The sequence below is a fragment of the Ovis aries genome, chromosome Y (assembly GCF_016772045.2).
Source record: "Ovis aries strain OAR_USU_Benz2616 breed Rambouillet chromosome Y, ARS-UI_Ramb_v3.0, whole genome shotgun sequence".
Classification (NCBI taxonomy): Eukaryota; Metazoa; Chordata; class Mammalia; order Artiodactyla; family Bovidae; genus Ovis; species Ovis aries.
In genome coordinates, this window is record NC_082741.1 from 13,847,354 (window position 1) to 13,868,070 (window position 20,717).

General features: G+C 38.7%; 1 protein-coding gene and 1 pseudogene across 1 annotated transcript; both read right to left on the reverse strand.

The window, feature by feature from the left end:
- The window catches only part of LOC132659081 (testis-specific Y-encoded protein 1-like), a 370,693-nt pseudogene that overhangs the window by 196,564 nt on the left and 153,412 nt on the right, over positions 1-20,717 (reverse strand).
- LOC132658975 (heat shock transcription factor, Y-linked-like) lies at positions 15,715-17,383 on the reverse strand. The gene is made up of 2 exons (XM_060408505.1): positions 16,874-17,383; positions 15,715-16,446 (listed from the first exon to the last, which is right to left on the reverse strand). Exons 1-2 carry the CDS (start codon positions 17,381-17,383, stop codon positions 15,715-15,717), a joined length of 1,242 nt encoding a protein of 413 aa, XP_060264488.1.

A 20,717-nucleotide genomic window follows, 5' to 3' on the forward strand; every position in this document is an offset into this window, starting at 1 on the left:
ACAGCCCATACAGAATAACAAGAAACCATAGTTAATATAGAATACATACCTGTGTTAAAAAATGAAGTGATGCAACAGCAACAAAAGGCACAGAAAATAGTAAAGCAAAATAAAAGTTGAAATAATAATACAAAAATAAAAACATGGTTGAAATAATCTGCAAAGATCAAATCAATGTGTAGTAACAAAGAAGCCTACAACTGAAAAAAATTACGCACAAAAAACACAACAATTGAACGCATCAAAGGAATAACACATATTTCCTAGTGCTGCATCTGAACGTGTCCTAGTCCTCAACATGGGCCAGAGTGCTGGAGTCCAACTCCAGCATCCAGGGATTCATCCTGAAGAGGTGAAAGGTGTTGGCAAATGAGATAGCCCCTCAGTTATTTATGGGCTGCCTGTTTATCCAAGTTTAAGATTATCTTTTAAACTTTTACAGAATGATTAGCACAGAGGTTTGCCATTTTCAGTTTTCCCTCTCCCAGATTTATAATCTCCATAAATAATTCAGTGCAAGCGCTCAGTCATTTCCAACTCTGCTACCCCATGAATCGCAGCATCCAGGCCTCCCTATCCATCACCAACTCCCGGAGTGCATTCAGATTCACATTCATCCAGCCAGTGATGACATCAAGTCATTTCATCCTCTGTCGTCCCCTCCTCCTCCTGCCCCCTCCCAGCATCAGGGTCTTTTCCAAAGAGTCAACTCTTCGCATGAGGTGGCCAAAGTACTGGAGTTTGAGCTTCAGCATCATTCTTTCCAAAGAAATCTCAGGGCTGATCTCTTTCCAAATGGACTGGTTGGATTTCCTTGCAGTCCAAGGGACCCTCCAGAGTCTTTTCAAACACCACCGTTCAAAAGCATAATTCTTTGGTGCTCACCCTTCTTTACAGTCCAATTCTCACATCCATACATGACCACTGGAAAAACCATAGCCTTGACTTGACGGACCTTAGTTGGCAAAGCAATGTCTCTGCTTTTGAATATGCTCTCCAGGTTGGTCATAACTTTTCTTCCAAGGAGTAAGTACCTTCTAATTTCATGGCTGCAGTCACCATCTGCAGTGATTTTGGAGCCCCCCAAAATAAAGTCTGACACTGTCTTCACTGTTTCTTCATCTATTTCCCATGAAGTGATGGGACTGGATGCCATGATCTTCATTTTCTGAATATTGTGTTTAAGCCAACTTTTTCAACTCCTCTTTCACTTTCATTGAGAGGCTTTTTCGTTCCTCTTCACTTTCTGCCATAAGGGTGGTGTCATCTGCATATCTGAGGTTATTGCTATTTCTCCCAGCAGTCTTGATTCTAGCTTGTATTTCTTCCAGTCCAATGTTCCTCATGATGTACTATGCATAGAAGTTAGATAAGCAGGGTGACAATATACAGCCTTGACGTACTCCATTTCCTATTTGGAACCAGTCTGTTTTTCCATGTCCAGTTCTAACTGTTGCTTCCTGACCTGCATACAGATTTCTCAAGAGACAGGTCAGGTGTTCTACTGTTCCCATCTCTTTCAGAATTTTCCACAGTTTATTGTGATCCACACAGTCAAAGGCTTTGGCATAGTCAATAAATCAGAGAGAGATGTTTTTCTGGAACTCTCTTGCCTTTTCCATGATTCACCAGATGTTGGCAATTTGATCTCTGGTTCCTCTGCCTTTTCTAAAACTAGCATGAACATCAAAAAATTCACAGTTCACGTATTGCTGAAGCCTGACTTGGAGAATTTTGAGCATTACTTTACTAGCATGTGAGTTGAGTGCAATTGTGCGGTAGTTTGAGCATTCTTTGGCATTGCTTTTCTTTGGAATTGGGATGAAAACTGATCTTTTCCAGTCCTGTGGCCACTGCTGAGTTTTCCAAATTTGTTGACATATTGAGTGCGACACTCGTACAGCATCATCTTTCAGGATCTGAAACAGCTCAACTGGAATGTCATCACCTCCCCTAGCTTTGTTTGTAGTGATGCTTTCTAAGGCCCACTTGACTTCACATTACAGGATGTCTAGCACACCATCATGATTATCCAGGTCGTGAAGATCTTTTTTGTACAGTTCTTCTGTGTATTCTTGCCACCATTTCTTAATACCTTCTGCTTCTGTTATTTCCACAGAATTTTTGTCCTTTATCAAGCCCATCTTTGCATGAAATGTTTCCGTGATATCTCTGCTTTTCTTGAAGAGATCTCTAGTCTTTCCCATTCTGTTCTTTCCCTCTATTTCTTTTCATTGATTGCTGAAGAAAGCTTTCTTATCTCTTCTTGCTATTCTTTGGAACTCTGCATTCAGATGCTTATATCTTTCCTTTTCTCCTTTGCTTTTCACCTCTCTTCTTTCCACCGCTATCTGTAAGGCCTCCCCAGACACCCATTTTGCTTTTTTGCATTTCTTTCTCATGGGGTCTTGATCTTGTCCCCTCTAAAATGTCACGAACCTCATTCCATATTTCCTCAGGCACACTATCTGTCAGATCTAGGCCCTTAAATCTATTTCTCACTTCCACTGTATAATCATAAGGGATTTGATTAGGTCATACCTGAATGGTCTAGCGGTTTTCCCTACTTTCTTCAGTTTAAGTCTGAATTTGGTAAGTCTGATCTGAGCCACAGTCAGCTCCTGGTCTTGTTTTTGTTGACTGCATAGAGCTTCTCCATCTTTGGCTCTAGAGAATACAATCAATCTGATTTCGGTGTTGACCATCTGGTGATGTCCATATGTAGAGTCTTCTCTTGTGTTGTTGGGACAGGGTGTTTGCTATGACATGTACATTTTCTTCCCAAAACTCTATTAGTCTTTGCCCTGCTTCATTCTGCATTCCAAGGCCATGTGGTCACCAAAGGAGTCTGCCCTTAGACACTTGTGGCACACTGGGATCTGCCGTGATGATCACTGGAGGTGGTATAGCTACTTGAAATGCTGGATCCATGGTGGTGTCAATTTTAAATGGGAGGCCGCAGCCATAGGCAGAAAAGATTTGGCCTTAATGGGATCCTCTTCTAGTCTGTGATGTCAGGAGCATGAGTGGTACTTCTGCTGGTCTTTCTCTATTTCCTTGTAGTAGGTGTTAACAGGTGGGAAGGTGAGGGTCTACCAAGATATCTTACCTCCTGTATGTGACAATGCAGTAAGGTCCTCCCTATTTGGCAGTTTGGGAATTCTCAAAAGACATTTCCTGCAACACAACTACTCATACGTGGACCATCAGGCCATCTCCACACAGTCAACAGCAGTCCTCTCCCAGAATGGCTCTCTAAATCCTGCCTTCCGGCTTCTGGACCCCATACACACTGGCTGAGCTGCATTGCAGTTTGAGCCATACAGGGCCATGACACACATTGTCTGTGTGGCTCTCACTCTATCCAAATTATATTTCATCCTCTGTTTTATCTTGTTTCCTTTCAGTCCAAGGTAATTTATCCTTTAGTGAAGGAGCTTGCCTCATTCTGGAAATATCTTCCCTTCTTCTCCATCTCCCACCACAAGGCACAGGCTTTGTCTTATTTCTTCTTATCCTCTTTCTCCCTTCTTAGTTCCTTTCTACACAGGTATATCTGGAACCCACATGGGACACTCTGGTGACCAAGGTCTTCTGCTAGTATTTATCTGATGCTGTGGGAGAACTATGGTCCATGTAGTAGTATTATTTGTGATCCATTCATTGAGAGAGTTTCATTTCACATCTGCCTACAATTCTGTCTTCTTGGAACTTCTCAGTTTTTCCTGGCAATCTATCTTCTTCTTCTTTCCTTGACAGTAAAAAGGAAACATTTGTTGCCATGAATTAATCTGTTTGATGGGACGTTGCTTACATACACACGTAACTGTTTCTACTTTAACTACCAACATGCAATCAAGCATATTATGTGGTTGTTGTTTTTCTTTTCCCCTTGGAAATCTCTATTAATGAGTAATTGTCATCAGTGTGAAGAAATGCAGAACTTTCCAGATAGAATATAATAGCAAAATTGGGCTTAAAAAGTCAGCACTTGAATATATCTAGCTAGTTTTGGATGTTCCTGACATTTTCCCAGAGCACAGATCACTGATTTCGGAACTTGAAGTGCAACTCCATTCAGTGGCTAACAAAGGTCAGAGACTGCCATGGGCATAATTTATTTTATGTAGAATAAGATGGCAAGTTCATGGGAAATTACCAGTTGGTACTTGATTACTTGAAAAAGAGAGAAAGCGGCAAACGAAACAATGATTAAAAAATAAAATAACAAAACCAACAAACACAGAAATGTGTAGTTAATTATTTAATCATAAGAGGTACACATGAGTTGATGTTTGTATAATAGGATAAGCAAGGAGATAGCATACAATCATCTATATCTGCTTAACTGTCTCTGCTAATGACTTGGACACTGCAAATCACACACAAACCAATAATAATAATAATAATTTTATAAAATTTTTAGAGATTAAAAATGAGAGAAAACCTTATATGTCTCCTGCAAAACATGTATGGAAATTAAGGTGCAGCAGTTAGAATTGGGCATTGGGGCAATGAACTGATTCAAAATTGGGAAAGGAAGAAGTCAAAGCTTTGTATTGTTGTCCTGCTTATTTAACTTCTATGCAGAGAATAGGTTGAAAAAATAAAAATCTAGATGAAGCTCAAGTTAGAAACAAAATTTATGTGGGAGATATGAATAGCCTTAGTAATCCCAGTGACAACACAGTAATGACAGAAGAAAAACAGTAAGTAAGGCACCTCTTGATGAAAGTATTATCTGTTTCAAGTATAGACATCTGAAATCAGAGTGTCCTACATAAAAGATGAAATTCTGTTTCACATGTGAAACTCTAGATGCAGATTTCAGGATGTGAAACATAAAATTCTCTATTATTCACATACACAAATCTGGAGAAAGTATTTCCAAATTAAAATACAGAATTCTCTTACATCATATGTGAAAGTATGGACACAAAATATTCTTCAGAAAATGTGGAAATTTTTGCATTAGAGTTATGAAAATCTGGAAGCAGATTCTTTGACAGGAAATAAATAAATAAATAAATTATATATATATATATATATATATATATATATATATATATATATATATATATATATATATGTTACATATCCCAACATGGTCACATGAAATATGGAATTTTTTCATACTATAATTTGAAAACATTTGTGAAGTATTTCCTTCAGGAAATACTGAATACTGTCTAACATTTGAAAAAACTTGTGTTAATTTTCCTATAATAAATATAGAATTTGCCCACAGAGTTCATGCATGAGCTCTGATATTCTCTATATTTCCATCAAACAAGTTTGAATTACAGTCTTCAGATATGAAATTTGAAATTCTGTCTCTTTCACATCTGGGCAGAAATGTTCTCATAAGAAATATGAATTCTCAAATTTTCACATGTAAAACACTTTCCATATTCATACACAAGAAAGATAATTTTACATGATTCAGAAATTAAGCCCTGAGCTAAATGGCAAACATCAGACAGCTATATTTCATGTATTTCCCAAATAACATATAGAGTTTTCTGTATTTCTTTGATGAAAATCTGGGTGAAGATTTCACTAGAGGAAATAGGGAATTAATATATTTTACATATTTAAAGTCAAAACCCTATGAGTATATGGTGAAAGTGATAAATAGATACAGGGGATTTTATCAGCACCTGGAGACCTATGGATGGAGCTTTGTGATATTGTATAGGAAGCAGTGATCAAGAAAATCTGCATGGAAGAGAAATGCAAAATGGAAAAGCGGCTGTGACAGCCAGCGCATTCAGCATGGCAAAGAGGAACTACCCCAAGTCTGAGGTCAGGGGCAGCGGCCAAGAGTGCCAGGCTGGGACTGCGCAGGAATGGCCGAGAAGAGCCACCCTGGTCCAAGGTCAGGGTAGGGAGCCAGGAGGAGCCACCCCACACCTGAGCCCAGGGTCAGGGGCTGGGAGGAGCCACCCCACTCCCGAGGCCAGGGGCGGCGGCCAGGAAGGTCAACCCACATCCAAGGAGTGGTGGCTGCACTGGTGCAGGAGGGCCTAGAGGAGTTATACCACGTGGAAGGTCAGGAAGGGCGGTGGTGATGAGATACCCTTCATCCAAGGTAAGGAGCAGTGGCTGCTCTTTCCTGGAACAGCCATGAAGAGATACCCCAGGCCCAAGGTAATAGAAACCCAAGTCAGATGGTAGGTGTTGCAAGAGGGCATCAGAGGGCAGAGACACTGAAACCATGCTCACAGAAACTAGTCAATCTAATCACACTAGGACCACAGCATTGTCTAACTCAATGAAACCAAGCCATGCCCACAGGGCAACCCAAGACGAGAGGGTCATGGTGGAGAGGTCTGACAGAATGTGGTCCACTTGAGAAAGGAATGGCAAACCACTTCAGTATTCTTGCCTTGAGAACCCCAGGAACAGTATGAAAAGGGAAAATAATAGGATACTGAACGAGGAACTCCCCAGGTCAGTAGGTGTCCAATACGCTACTGGAGATCAGTGGAGAATTAACCCCAGAAAGAATGAAGGGATGGATCCAAAGCAAAAACAATACCCAGCTGTGGATGTGACAGGTGATAAAAACAATGTCCAATGCTGTACAGAGCAATATTGCATAGGAACCTGGAATATCAGGTCCATGAATCAAGGCAAATTGGAAGTAGTCAAACAAGAGATGGCAAGGGTGAACACCTACATTCAAGGAATCAGTGAAGTAAAATGGACTGGAATGGGTGAGTTTAACTTAGATGACCATTATATCTACTACTGAAGGCAGGAATCCCTCAGAAGAAACGGAGTAGCCATCATGGTCAACAGAAGAGTCCAAAATGCAGTATTTGGATGCAACCTCAAAAACGACAAAATGATCTCTGTTCGTTTCCGAGGCAAACCATTCAATATCAACCTAATCCAAGTCTATTCCCCACCAGTAATGCTGAAGAAGCTGAAGTTGAATGGTTCTATGAAGACCTACAAGACCTTGTAGAACTAACACCCAAGGAATATGTCCTTTTCATTATAGGAGACTGAAATGAAAAAGTAGGAAGTCAAGAAACACCTAGGTTAACAGGCAAATTTGGCCTTGGAATGCAGAATGAATCAGGGCAAAGACTAATAGAGTTTTGCCAAGAAAATGCACTGGTCGTAGCAAACACCCTCTTCCAACAACACAACAGAAGACTCTATACATAGATAACACCACATGGTCCAAACCAAAATCAGATTGATTATATTATTTGTTGTCAAAGATGGAGAACCTTTATACAGCCAGAAAAACAAGACCAGGAGCTGACTGTGGCTCAGATCATGAACTGCTTATAACCAAATTCAGTCTTAAACTGAAGAAAGTAGGGAAAACAGCTAGACCATTCAAGTATGACCTAAATCAAATCCCTTATGATTATACAGTGGAAGTGAGACATAGATTTAAGGGCCTAGATCTGATAGATAGAGTGCCTGGTGAACTATGGAATGGGGTTGTGACATTGTACAGGAGACAGGGACCAAGAGCATCCCCATGGAAAAGAAATGCAAAAAAGCAAAGTGGCTGTCTGGCGAGGCCTTTCAAATAGCTGTGAAAAGAAGAGAGGTAAAAAGAAAAGGAGAAAAGGAAAGATATAAGCATCTGAATGCAGAGTTCCAAAGAATAGCAAGGAGAGATAAGGAAGCCTTCTTCAGTGATCAGTGCAAAGAAATAAAGGAAAAGAACAGAATGGGAAAGACTGGAGATCTCTTCAAGAAAATTAGATATACCAAGGGAACATTTCATGCAAGGATGGGATCGATAAAGGACAGAAATAGTCTGGACCTAACAGAGCAGAAGATATTAAGAAGATGTTACAAGAATACATGGAAGAACTGTACAAAAAAGGCCTTAATGACCCGGAAAATCACAATGGTGTGATCACTCATCTAGAGCCAGACATCCTGTCATGTGAAGTCAAGTGGGCCTTAGAAGGCATCAATAAGAACAAAGCTAGTGGATGTGATAGAATTCCAGTGGAGCTATTTCTAATCCTGAAAGATGATGCTGTGAAAGTGCTGCACTCAATATGCCAGCAAATTTGGAAAACTCAGCAGTGGCCACAGGACTGGAAAATGTCAATTTTCATTCCAATCCCAAAGAAAGGCAAGGCGAAAGAATGCTCAATCTACTGCACAATTGCACTCACCTCACACGATAGTAAAGTAATTCTCAAAATTCTTCAAGCCAGGCTTCAGCAATACGTGAACTGTGAACTTCCTGATGTTCAAGCTGGTTTTAGTACAGGCAGAGGAACCAGAGATCAAATTGCCAACATCCGCTGGATCATGGAAAAAGCAAAAGAGTTGCAGAAAAACATCTATTTATGTTTTATTGACTATGCCAAAGCCTTTGACTGTGTGGATCACAAAAAACTGTGGAAAATTCTGAAAGAGATGGGAATATCAGACAATCTGACCTGCTTCTTGAGAAATCTGTATGCAGGTCAGGAAGCAACAGTTAGAAGTGGACATGGAACAACAGACTGGTTTCAAATAGCAAAAGAAGTGCAACTCTCCATTTTCATTTCTAATTTTATTAATTTGATTTTTCTCTCTGTTTCTTGATGCATCTAGCTAATGGTTTGTCAATTTTATTTATTCGTCAAAGAACCAGCTTTTGGCTTTTTTGATTTTTGCTATGGTCTCTTTTGTTTCTTTGGCATTTATTTCTGCCCTAATTTTTAAGATTTCTTTCCTTCTACTAACTCTCAGGTTCCATATTTCTTCCTTTTCTAGTTACATTGGGTGTAGAGTTAGGTTATTTATTTGACTTTTTCCTTGTTTCTTGAGGTATGCCTGTATTGCAATGAACTTTTCTCGTGGTTGTTGTGTTTTCACTTTCATTAGTTTCTATGCATATTTTGATTTCTCCTGTGTTTTGTTGGTTATTCAGAAGTGTGTTGTTCAGCCTCCATATGTTGGAATTTTTAATAGTTTTTCTCCTGTAATTGAGATATAATCTTAATGCATTATGGTCAGAAAAAATGCTTGAAAGGATTTCAATTTTTTTTTGAATTTATCATGGTTAGATTTATGGCCCAGAATGTGATCTATCCTGGAGAAGGTTCCATGAGCACTTGAGAAAAAGGTGAAATTCATTGTTTTGGGGTGAAATGTTGTATAGATATCAATTTGGTCTAATTGGTCTAATGTATCATTTAAAGTTTGAACTTCTTTGTTAATTTTCTGTTTAGTTGATCTGTCCATAGGTGTGAGTGGAGTATTGAAGCCTCCTGCTATTATTGTGTTATTGTTAATTTTCCCTTTCATACTTGTTAGCATTTGTCTTACATATTGTGGAGCGCCTATATTGGGTGCATATATAATTATAATTGCTATATCTTCTTCTTGGATTGATCCTTTTATCACTATGTAGTGGCCTTCTTTTTCTCTTTTCACAGCCTTTGTTTTAGTCTGTTATATGGCAAAATGGAAAGATCACAACAGAAAACACAGAAATACAAAAGATCATAAGAGACTACTATCAGCAGTTATATGCCAATAAAATGGACAACGTGGAAGAAATGGACAAATTTTTAGAAATGTACAACTGTCCAAAACTGAACCAGGAAGAAATAGAAAATCTTAACAGACCCATCGCAAGCACGAAAATTGAAACTGTAGTCAGAAATCTTCCAGCAAACAAAAGCCCAGGTCCAGACGGCTTCACAGCTGTATTCTACTAAAAATTTCTACAAGAGCTAACACCTATCCTCCTCAAACTCTTCCAGAAAATTTCAGAGGAAGGTAAACTTCCAAACTCATTCTATGAGGCCACCATCACACTATTACCAAATCCTGACAAAGATACTACAAAAAAAGAAAACTACAGGCCAATATCACTGATGAATATAGATGCAAAATTCCTCAGCAAAATTCTAGCAATCAGAATCTAGCAACACATTAAAAAGATCATTAACCATGACCAAGTGGGCTCTATCCCAGGGATTCAAGCTTCTTCAATAACCACAAATCAATCAATGTAATTCACCACATTAACAGATTGAAAAATAAAAGCCATATGATTATCTCAATAGATGCAGAGAAGGCCTTTGAAAAAATTCAACATCAATTTATGATAAAAACTCTCCAGAAAGTAGGAATAGAAGGAATAAATCTCAACAGAATAAAAGCTATGTATGACAAACCCACAGCAAAAATTATCCTCATTGGTGAAAAATTGAAAGCATGTCCCCTAAAGTCAGGAACAAGACAAGGCTGCCCACTTTCACCACTATTAATCAACATAGTTCTGGAAGTTTGGGCCACAGCAATCAGAGCAGAAAAAAATTCAAAGAATCTAAATTGGAAAAGAAGAAGTAAAACTCTCACTGTTTTCAGATGACATGATCCTCTACATAGAAAACCCTAGAGACTCCACCAGAAAATTACTAGAGCTCATCAATGAATATAGTAAAGTTGCAGGATATAAAATCAACACACAGAAATCCCTTGCATTCCTATACACTAATAATGAGAAAGTAGAAAAGGAAATTAAGGAAACAATTCCATTCACCATTGCAACAAAAAGAATAAAATACTTAGGAATATATCTACCTAAAGAAACTAAAGACCTATATATAGAAAACTATAAAATACTGATGAAAGAAATCAAAAAGGACACAAATAGATGGAGAAAAATATCATGTTAATGGATCAAAAGAATCAATATAGTGAAAATGAGTATATTACCCAAAGCAATTTACAAATTCAATGCAATCCCTATCCAGCTACCAGCCATATTTTTCACAGAACTAGAACAAATTAATTCAAGATTTGTGTGGAAATACAATACACCTCGAATAGCCAAAGCGATCTTGAGAAAGAATGGAACTGGAGGAATCAACTTGCCTGACTTCAGGCTCTACTACAAAGCCACAGCCATCAAGACAGTATGGTACTGGCACGAAGACAGAAATATAGATCAATGGAACAAAATAGAAAGCCCAGAGATAAATCCACACACATATGGACACCTTATCTTTGACAAAGGAGAAAGAATATACAGTGTAGTAAAGACAATCTCTTTAACAAGTGGTGCTGGAAAAATTGGTCAACCACTTGGGAAAGAATGAAACTAGATTACTTTCTAACACCACACACAAAGATAAACACAAAATGGATTAAAGATCTAAATGTAAGACCAGAAACTATACAACTCCTAGAGGAGAACATAGGCAAAACACTCTCAGACATAAATCACAGCAGGATCCTCTATGATCCAGCTCCCAGAATTCTGGAAATAAAAGCAAAAGTAAACAAATGGGATCTAATTAAAATTAAAAGCATCTTCACAACAAAGGAAAATATAAGCAAGGTGAAATGACAGACTTCTGAATGGGAAAAAATAATAGTAGACAAAGGAACTGACAAACGACAAATCTAAAAATATACAAGCAACTTATGCAGCTCAATTCCAGTAAAATAAACGACCCAATCTAAAGACGGGACAAAGAACTAAACAGACATTTCTCCAAAGAAGATATATGGATGGCTAACAAATACATGAAAAGGTGCTCAACATCACTCATTATTAGAGAAATGCAAATCAAAACCACAATGAGGTACCACTTCACACCATTCAGAATTTCTGGGATCCAAAAATCTGCTAGCAATAAATGCTGGAGAGGGTTTCGAGAAAAGGGTACCCTCCTACACTGTTGGTGGGAATGTAAACTAGTACAGCCACTATGGAGAACAGTGTGGAGATTCCTTAAGAAATTGCAAATAGAACTGCCTTATGACCCAGCAATCCTGCTGCTGGGCATACACACCAAGGAAACCAGAATTGAAAGAGACACATGACCCCAATGTTAATTGCAGCACTGTTTATAATAGCCAGGACATGAAAACAACCTAGATGTCCATCAGCAGATGAATGGATAAGAAAGCTGTGGTACATATATACAATGGAGTATTACTTAGCCATTAAAAACAATACATTTGAATCAGTTCTGATGAGTTGGATGAAACTGGAGCCGATTATACAGAATGAAATAAGCCAGAAAGAAAAACATGAATACAGCATTCTAACACAGATACATGGAATTTAGAAAGATGACAATGATGACCCTGTATGCAAGACAGCAAAAAAGACACAGATGTGTATAGCGGACTTTTGGACTCAGAGGGAGAGGGAGAGGGTGGGATGATTTGGGAGAATGGCATTGAAATATGTATACTATCTTTTAAGTATTGAATCTCCAGTCTATGTCTGATGCAAGATGCAGCATGCTTGGGGCTGGTGTAGAGGGATGACCCAGAGAGATGTTATGGGGAGGGAGGTGGGGCGGGGGGTTCATGTTTCATAACGCATGTACACCTGTGGTGGATTCATGACAATGTATGGCAAAACCAATACAGTATTGTAAAGTAAAATAAAGTAAAAATTAAAAATTAAAAAAAAAGGAAGGAAAGAAGTGCTTGAAGGCTGTATATTTTCACCCTGCTTATTTAACCTCTATGCAGAGTACATCACAAGAAACGCTGTACTGGAAGAAACACAGGCTGGAATCAAGCCTGCTGGGAGAAATATCAATAACCTCAGATATGCAGATGACTCCACCCTTATGGCAGAAAGTGAAAAGGAACTAAAAAGCCTCTTGATGAAAGTGAAAGAGGATACTGAAAAAGTTGGCTTAAAGCTCAACTTTCAGAAAACGAAGATCATGGCATCTGGTCCTATCACTTCATTTGAAATAGATGGAGAAATAGTGGAAACAGTGTCAGACTTTATTTTTGCGGGCTCCGAAATCACTACAGATGGTGACTGCCAGCCATGAAATTAAAAGACACTTACTCCTTGGAAGAAAAGTTAAGACCTATCTAGATGTTATATTCAAAAGCAGAGACATTACTTTGCTGACTAGGGTCCGTCTAGTCAAGGCTATGGTTTTTCCTGAGGTCATGTATGTATGTGAGAGTTGGACTGTGAAGAAGGCTGTGTGCCGAAGAATTATACTTTTGAACTGTGGTGTTGGAGAAGACTCCTGAAATTTTCTTGGACTGAAAAAAGATACAACCAGTCCATTCTGAAGGAAATCAGCCCTGGGATTTCTTTGGAAGGGATGATGCTCAAGCTGAAGCTCCAGTACTTTGGCCACCTCATGTGAAGAGTTGACTCATTGGAAAATACTGCGATGCTGGGAGAAATTGTGGGCAAGAGCAGAAGGGAACGACAGAGGATGAGATGGCTGGATGGCATCACTGACTCGACGGACGTTAGCCTGAGTGAACTCCAAGAGTTGGTGATGGACAGGGAGGCCTGGCGTGCTGCAATTCAGTGGTCGCAAAGCGTTGGACATGACTGAGCAACTGAACTGAACTGAACTGAAAGTTACCTGGCCTCAAAAAGAGCTGAGAAGAGTAGTGAAGCTAAATGAAAAGAGAAAAAGGAAAATGATACACATTTGGATCCAGAGTCCTAAGGAATAGCAAAAAGAGATAACACCTTCCCCAGTTATCAAAGCCAATAAGTAAAGGAAATAAATAGAATTGTATCCTTACTGATCTCATCAAGAAAATCAGAGATTCCAAGGGAAAATTTCATACGCAGGTGGACACAATAAAGGAGAGAAATGGTACAGACATAACAGAAGTAGAAGCTATTAAGAGGAGGTGGGAAGAATAAACAATGAACTATGCCCAAAGGATCTTCATGACCCAGTGAAGGACGATGGTATGATCATTCACCTAGCGCCGGACGTCCTGTAATACAAAGTCTAGGGGGACTTAGGAAGCATACTTACAAACAAAGCTCGAGGAAGTGATGGAATTCAGTTGAGATATTTCAAATTCTGAAAGAAGATGCTCCGAGTGTGCTGCCATCCATATGCCAACAAATTTGGGAGACTCAACTATGGCCAGAAGACTGAAAATGATCAGTTTTCATGCCAACCACAAAGAAAGGCAATCCAAAGAATGTCCACACAACTGCTTAATTGCATGCATCTCACACAGTTGTGCAGAAGGCAATGGCAACCCACCCCTGTACTCTTGCCTGGACAATCCCATGGATGGAGGAGCCTGGTAGGCTTCAGTCAATGGAGTCGTGAAGAGTCAGACACGACTGAGCGACTTCACTTTTTCTTTTCACTTTCATGCATTGGAGAAGGAAATGGCAACCCTCCAGTGTTCTTGCCTGGAGAATCCCAGGGACAGCAGAGTATGGTGGGCTGCTGTCTATGGGGCCGCACAGAGTTGGACACGACTGACGCGAATTAGCAGCAGCAGCAACAGCACAGTGTCGCAAAGAACTGCTTAATTCCCCAAGCCAAGTTTCAACAGAATGTGAACCATGAGTTTCCAGATGTTCAAGCTGGATTTACAAAGGGCAGGGGAATCCAAGATTAAATTGTCAACACCTATTGTGTCCTCCAAAAAGCAAGAGAACTCCAGGAAAGCATCTACTCCTATTTGCCTATGCAAAAGACTTTGATTGACACAACAAAATAACAAGAGAAAAATCACATCAAAACGTGAACTATTCTTCAAAACACGGGAATACATGCCTCCCGAGAAATCGTACATCCATGTAAATATAATAAATATTTATCAACCTGAAAAATTTTCTCAGTAAATAGCAAAGGCGAATTATGATAGTAGTGCAGGTTATAGAATGTTGTTGAGTAATGTGTAGAGCATTTGATTGGTTATTACATTTCTTTATTGATAATTCAGTAAGCACTTAAAATGTGTCATTGGAAGGCTCTATGTTTCAGCTGATGTGAAAGATACATTGAAGACCTGATATCTGTTCTCTCCTTCATGGGAGGGCAAACATAAGTTCCTTCCAATCAGAAGAAAGTGTTGAGACAAAGTTGTGAGAAGGGGCTTAGCATGATTGCAAATAATTTGCATGATTGTAGCTTCAGAAGCACTGTATAAGAGAAAGATGATGAAATTACTAAGGAAAACAGATATGTTGTTCAAGAACTTTTTAACCACGCTGATGTGCTGCAGTCACCACCAGGAATTCTGTCTCTGTGGCAACAGATAAGCAAGGTCTAAAAATGCATTTGGAATTATAGGGTGGAATCTTGGTGTCAGGAAATAAAGAGGGTCCTTAAGGACAGCAGACCAAAATGACCCTATAGAATACAACTTGTAAAGTACATATCTTGTGCTGACCATAGGCCAGTCACTGATTATGTCATGTTATCTTTGTTATCACAGTGATGGCATAATTGTGATCAAGATTTTGGACATGCTACAATATCTATATCTTCAAGGACAGAATGAATTTCTATAATGAAAGCAAACACTGTCTAACCTTTTAAGACTCCACCAATAACTAATAACATATAATACATGCATGCACTAAAGTTCATACTGTGTATTTTCATTTTTCTAACTTTATTTGCATCTTTCCTTCACCCATACCATCCTAATTTAGCACCCCTTCATTTCATCAGGGATGATTTCAGAAATCACTTTACATCCATTACCTCTTTTCCCTTTGTTCTCATTTTCTTGCTTACAAATATTATATCAGGTGTCATTTACCTAGGATGCATAACGAAAGTTTTCTTGAACTGACGAATTTATAAAACCATGCAGTAAAATAGCCAACCATTGAATTAAAGCCTCATTTTACTCTTCCTTGTTTGGAAAATAAAAAATGAAACTATGAAGATGAACATGGAAATTTATTGTCCAAATACAAGAATTGTAGATATTTTTTGACATCTACGAATGTAAATTTCAATCTCCTCTAGGCTCCATAATCTGACACGTATTTGTTAGATCATTTTTAATTAGGATGCTTTTCACATAATGATGATTATTGATGAGTTTACTTGAAAGAGAGGAGGCAGATGTATAAGCGATTGTTGGCACTGAGAACCATGAGTTGCCTCTCTCTTTCAGGTTAAGAAAAGGACTGTCATGAGCTGACATATCGCTATGCCTGTCTGGAAATTTAGAAGGTCCCACCATCAGTCCAGAATAACTGCTCTGTAATGGAGATTCGATGTGATTCCAATAAGTAGATGTAGTTGTAGTAGCAAAGTCCTCAACATAGCCATTTACTTGAGGGTAGCTGCTTTGTGAGTGCCAATTAAAAATGCTCAACTTTTTTAAAACTTCAGGTTGATCTACCACAATCTGGTCTGTGTGTCTAACTGATATTGCTGATGGGGTAGGTAAGGCACATGGAGATAGGGCACTTGTATTAGCGACTATCTGGCTGGTATGAGGCTTTTGTATGAAAGGCACACTTAAACTTGTGGAGGCTGGAAATGTGCTCTCTCCACTCATTTCTGGAAGAAACTCAGAGTTATGATCATCATTTTTGACACTTGCTTTAACATGCTTCTTGTTACCTTGAACTAATGAAGATATTGGAGACACATTGTTAATTCCAACTCTTCTTTGCATTCTTACTAAAAGTTGGGGATGGCCTCTTTTGAAATTTGGATTACAGTAGGTCTGTAACTACAATCAAAAAATTAAATTATTTAGTTTCTTTATAAACCATGGTAAAACTGACAAACAAAACTAAGTTATAAAAACGTATTCCTTTAATGGTACCAATTAAATAACATCAAATCAAATACCTCTGTTGGTAGTTTTAACACATAACATGTTAGAAAGAATATGCTCAACTAAAAGTATGTTGTATATGTACAGTAAATACAATTTTAAGTAGCTTCAGAACTTATATCTGGTTTCAAGTTGATAGGAAAGTTTGTTAACATCCAATATTTTAACCTCCGGCTGTTTTCAACTTCAAAAAAATAAAACTTTTTCAACAATTTGTTATCTCAAGTTTAAATTCTGATTTAGCTACATATATGAACATGCTTTCTAGGTCACATGAGTTAATCTGACATATTGCCAATAAGTGAAAATTTTGGAATACCTTACTCAAAAGAGAGATGTTGTTTTCTTCTTCCAGAAAGACAGGTAGTGAAGCCGATCTTTGAACAGTTTGCCGCTTTTTATGAAATCCATAAAGGTTAAGCTGTCGAATTAAACTTTTCATACTCTTGGTTTCAAATATTCTGAAAGGATCCTTTCTTTCCAAGACTTCTTTCTTAAAGAGTTCTTCATTGATCACTATACATGTGCCTGTGTCATCCCACCAAATAGATTCAAACTGATCACTTTCAACTATATTCCAAAGTTTTTGTGGAAATGTGAGTGAATGAAAATCATTCGCATCATCTGTTTCAGAGACAGAATATGTGTAGTGTGGCCTTTTGATCACAAGATCCCCAGACAAAGCCTGAAAAGCATATTCTTCAATCATAGATCTAAAAACTGAGTCCCCAGTTGTATAATCATACAAAGAAGATCTAATGGAAGTTTCTGAATCAGTGGATTCATCTATAGGAGGCCCATCTTGAATTTCTGGAGAAATATGTGCCATCTCAGAGAAACCTTTCTTCAGATAATTTTCTCGTTTGTCTGGTTTTACACACTGCGACTTCAAATGATGTTTGCCTGGCCTGCAGAGAGAAACTCTCTAGACCATCATAGAGGTCCTCCCAGTCAAACAGCTGTGACATCACAAAATCACTGGTCTCCTAGCAACCGAAAGTTAGTTGTGACATCACAAAGTTACTGGTCTCCTAGCAATTGAAGGGTAATTTTCAACCAGTGTGTACATCAGCATCAACTTAAGATACAGACTGCTGACAGAAATAGTAACCAAAACCATGAAGCATGCAAAATCTCATTACTAAAGTTTTTTTTTTTTTTCTTTTTTTTTTTGGTTGCGTGTTTGGGATGGCCTTTCTCTTTCTGACAGTTTGTGGTTCCTATTTATTGTGGAGGTTCCTCCCTGTGGGTGGGGTTGGACGAGTGGCTTGTCAAGTTTCCTGGTTAGGGAAGCTTGCATCACTGTTCTGGTGAGTGGAGCTGCATCTCTTCTCTTTGGAGTGCAATGAAGTGTCCAGTACGGAGTTTTGAGATGTCTACAGGTTTGCTGTTTGGGAAGCCTGTATATTGAAGCTCCTGTCTATGTTCCTGTGTTGCTGGAGAATTTGCGTGGTATGTCTTACATAATATTCAATAATCGAGTAGATTTTGAATCATTCTACATTTGGGTTTTATTTTTGTTTTTCCATTTCTATTATACCTAAAATGAATTAAAAGCCATTGCCCTTTTTTTTCATACATACACTTATGCATAGACAGGTATATATATGTGTATATGTCAAAATATACTTTTAGGCAACTTTATTTAGGTTACCAAACTCATTGGTAGCTCCCAAGATCTTAAATAAACTGTTTGGGAAGCCTTACACTACTGAATATCTTTCTGGCTGAAACATACAGATATTGTTGCTGAAAAGCTCTCCTTTAATCTAGCTCATTTTTCACTATTCTTTCTGTAATAAGAGTTAGGGATCATACTTATGAGGGCACCTTGAACCCAGAAAATTGCGACTCGAATTTACTTAGAGATATTGTTCAAAACATGCTGTTGTTTTCTTCGCATCGGACAGAACTTTATTCTATGTATTTTTAATATAAATTTACTTTAACAGTAGTCTAATTGCTTTACAATATTGTATTGGTTTTGCCATACATTAACATGGATCTGCCACAGGTGTGCACGTGTTTCCTATCCTGAAAACCCCTGCTACCTCCCTCCTCAAACCATTCCTCATGGTTATCCCAGTGCACCAGCCCCGAGGATCCTGTATCATGCATCAAACTGGTCTGGCGATTCGTTTGACAAATGATATTATACATGTTTCAATGCCATTATCCCAAATAATCCCACCCTCGCCCTCTCTCACAGAGTCCAAAATACTGATCTATACATCTGTGTCTATTTTGCTATCTTACATACAGGTTTATCATTACCATCTTTCTAAATTCCACATATATGCGCTTGTTTACTCTACTGGTATTTTTGTTTCTGGATAACTTCACTATGTATAATAGGCTTCAGTTTCATCCACCTCATTAGAACTGATTGAAACGTATTCTTTTTAGTGGCTGAGTAATACTCCGTTGTGTATATGTACCACAGCTTTCTTATCCATTAGTCTGCTGATGGACATCCATAATGCATCTATGTCCTGGCTATTAGAAATAGTGCTGTGATGAACATTGGGGTACACTTGTCTCTTTCAATTCTGGTTTCCTTGGTGTATATGCTCAGCAGTGGGATTGCTGGGGTCGTATGACAGTTCTATTTACAGTTTTGTTTGTTTGTTTTTTAAGGAATCTCTACAGTGTTCTCCATAGTGGCTGTACTAGTTTGCAATCCCACTAACAGTGTAAGAGGGTTCCCTTTTCTCTACACCCTCCCCAGTACTTATTGCTTGTAGACTTTTGGATAGCAGTCCTTCTGACTGGCATGAAATGGTACCTCATTATGGTTTTGATTTGCATTTTTCTGATAATGAGTGATGTTGAGCATCTTTTCATATGTTTGTCTGTTAGCATTCCGTATGTCATCACTGGAGAAATGTTTGTTTAGTCCTTTTGCCTATTTTATCATGGGGTCGTTTATTTTCCTGGAATTGAGGTTCAAGAGTTGTTTGTATATTTTTGAGATTAATTCTTTGTTAGTTGCTTCAGTTCTGTTCAGTTCAGTTCAGTTCAGTTCAGTCGTGTGTGACTTTTTGAGACCCAATAAACTGCAGCACATCATGACTCCCTGTCCATTACCAACTCCCGGAGTTCACGCAGACTCATGTCCATCGAGTCAGTGATGCCATCCAGCCATCTCATCCTCTGTCATCCCCTTCTCCTGCCTCCAATCCCTCCAAGCTTCAGAGTATTTCCAGTGAGCCAACTCTTCACATGAGGTGGCCAAAGTACTGGGGTTTCAGCTTGAGCATCATTCCTTCCAAAGAACACCCAGGAATGATCTTTAGAATGGACTGGTTGGACCTCCTTGCAGTCCAGGGGACTCTCAAGAGTCTTTTCCAACACTACAGTTCAAAAGCATCAATTCTGCAGTGCTCAGCTTTCTTCACAGTCCAACTCTCATATCCATATATGACTATTGGAAAAACCATAGTCTTGACTAGACAGAACTTTGTTGGCAAGATAATGTCTCTGCTTTTCAATATGCTATCTAGGATGGTCATAACTTTCCTTTCATAGCGTAAGTGCCTTTTAATTTCATGGCTGCAATCAATATCTGCAGTGATTTTGGAGCCCCCCCCCCACCACCAAATAAAATCTGACACTGTTTCCCTATCTATTTCCCATGAAGTCATGGGACTGGATGCCCTGATCTAAGTTTTCTGAATTTTGAGCTTTCAGCCAACATTTTCACTCTCCTCTTTCAGTTTCATCAAGAAGCTTTTTAGTTCCTTATCACTTTCTGCCATAAGAGTGGTGTCATCTGCATATTTGAGGTGATTGATATTTCTCCTGGCAGTCCTCGTTCCAGCTTGTGCTTCTTCCAGCCCAGCGTTTCTCATCATGTACTCTGCATATAAATTAAACAAGCAGAGTCACAATCGATAGCCTTGACGGACTCATTTTCCTATTTGGAACCAGTCTGTAGTTCCATGTCCTGTTCTAACTGTTTTTTCTTGACCTGCATACAGGTTTCTCAATAGGCAGGTCAGGTGGTCTGGTATTCCCATTTCTTTCAGAATTTTCCACAGTTTATTGTCATCCACACAGACAAAGACTTTGACATAGTCAATAAAGCAGAAATAGATGTTATTCTGGAACTTTCTTGCTTTGTCAATGATCCAGCTGATGTTGGCATGTTGATCTCTGGTTCC

Excerpts from the sequence above, each read along its gene's own strand:
- LOC132658975 (XM_060408505.1), bottom strand. The coding sequence starts at position 17,383 with ATGGCACATATTTCTCCAGAAATTCAAGATGGGCCTCCTATAGATGAA. Across the intron at positions 16,447-16,873 it reads ACATCTCTCTTTTGAGTAAG|TTACAGACCTACTGTAATCC; the intron begins GTATTCCAAAAT and ends TTTTGATTGTAG.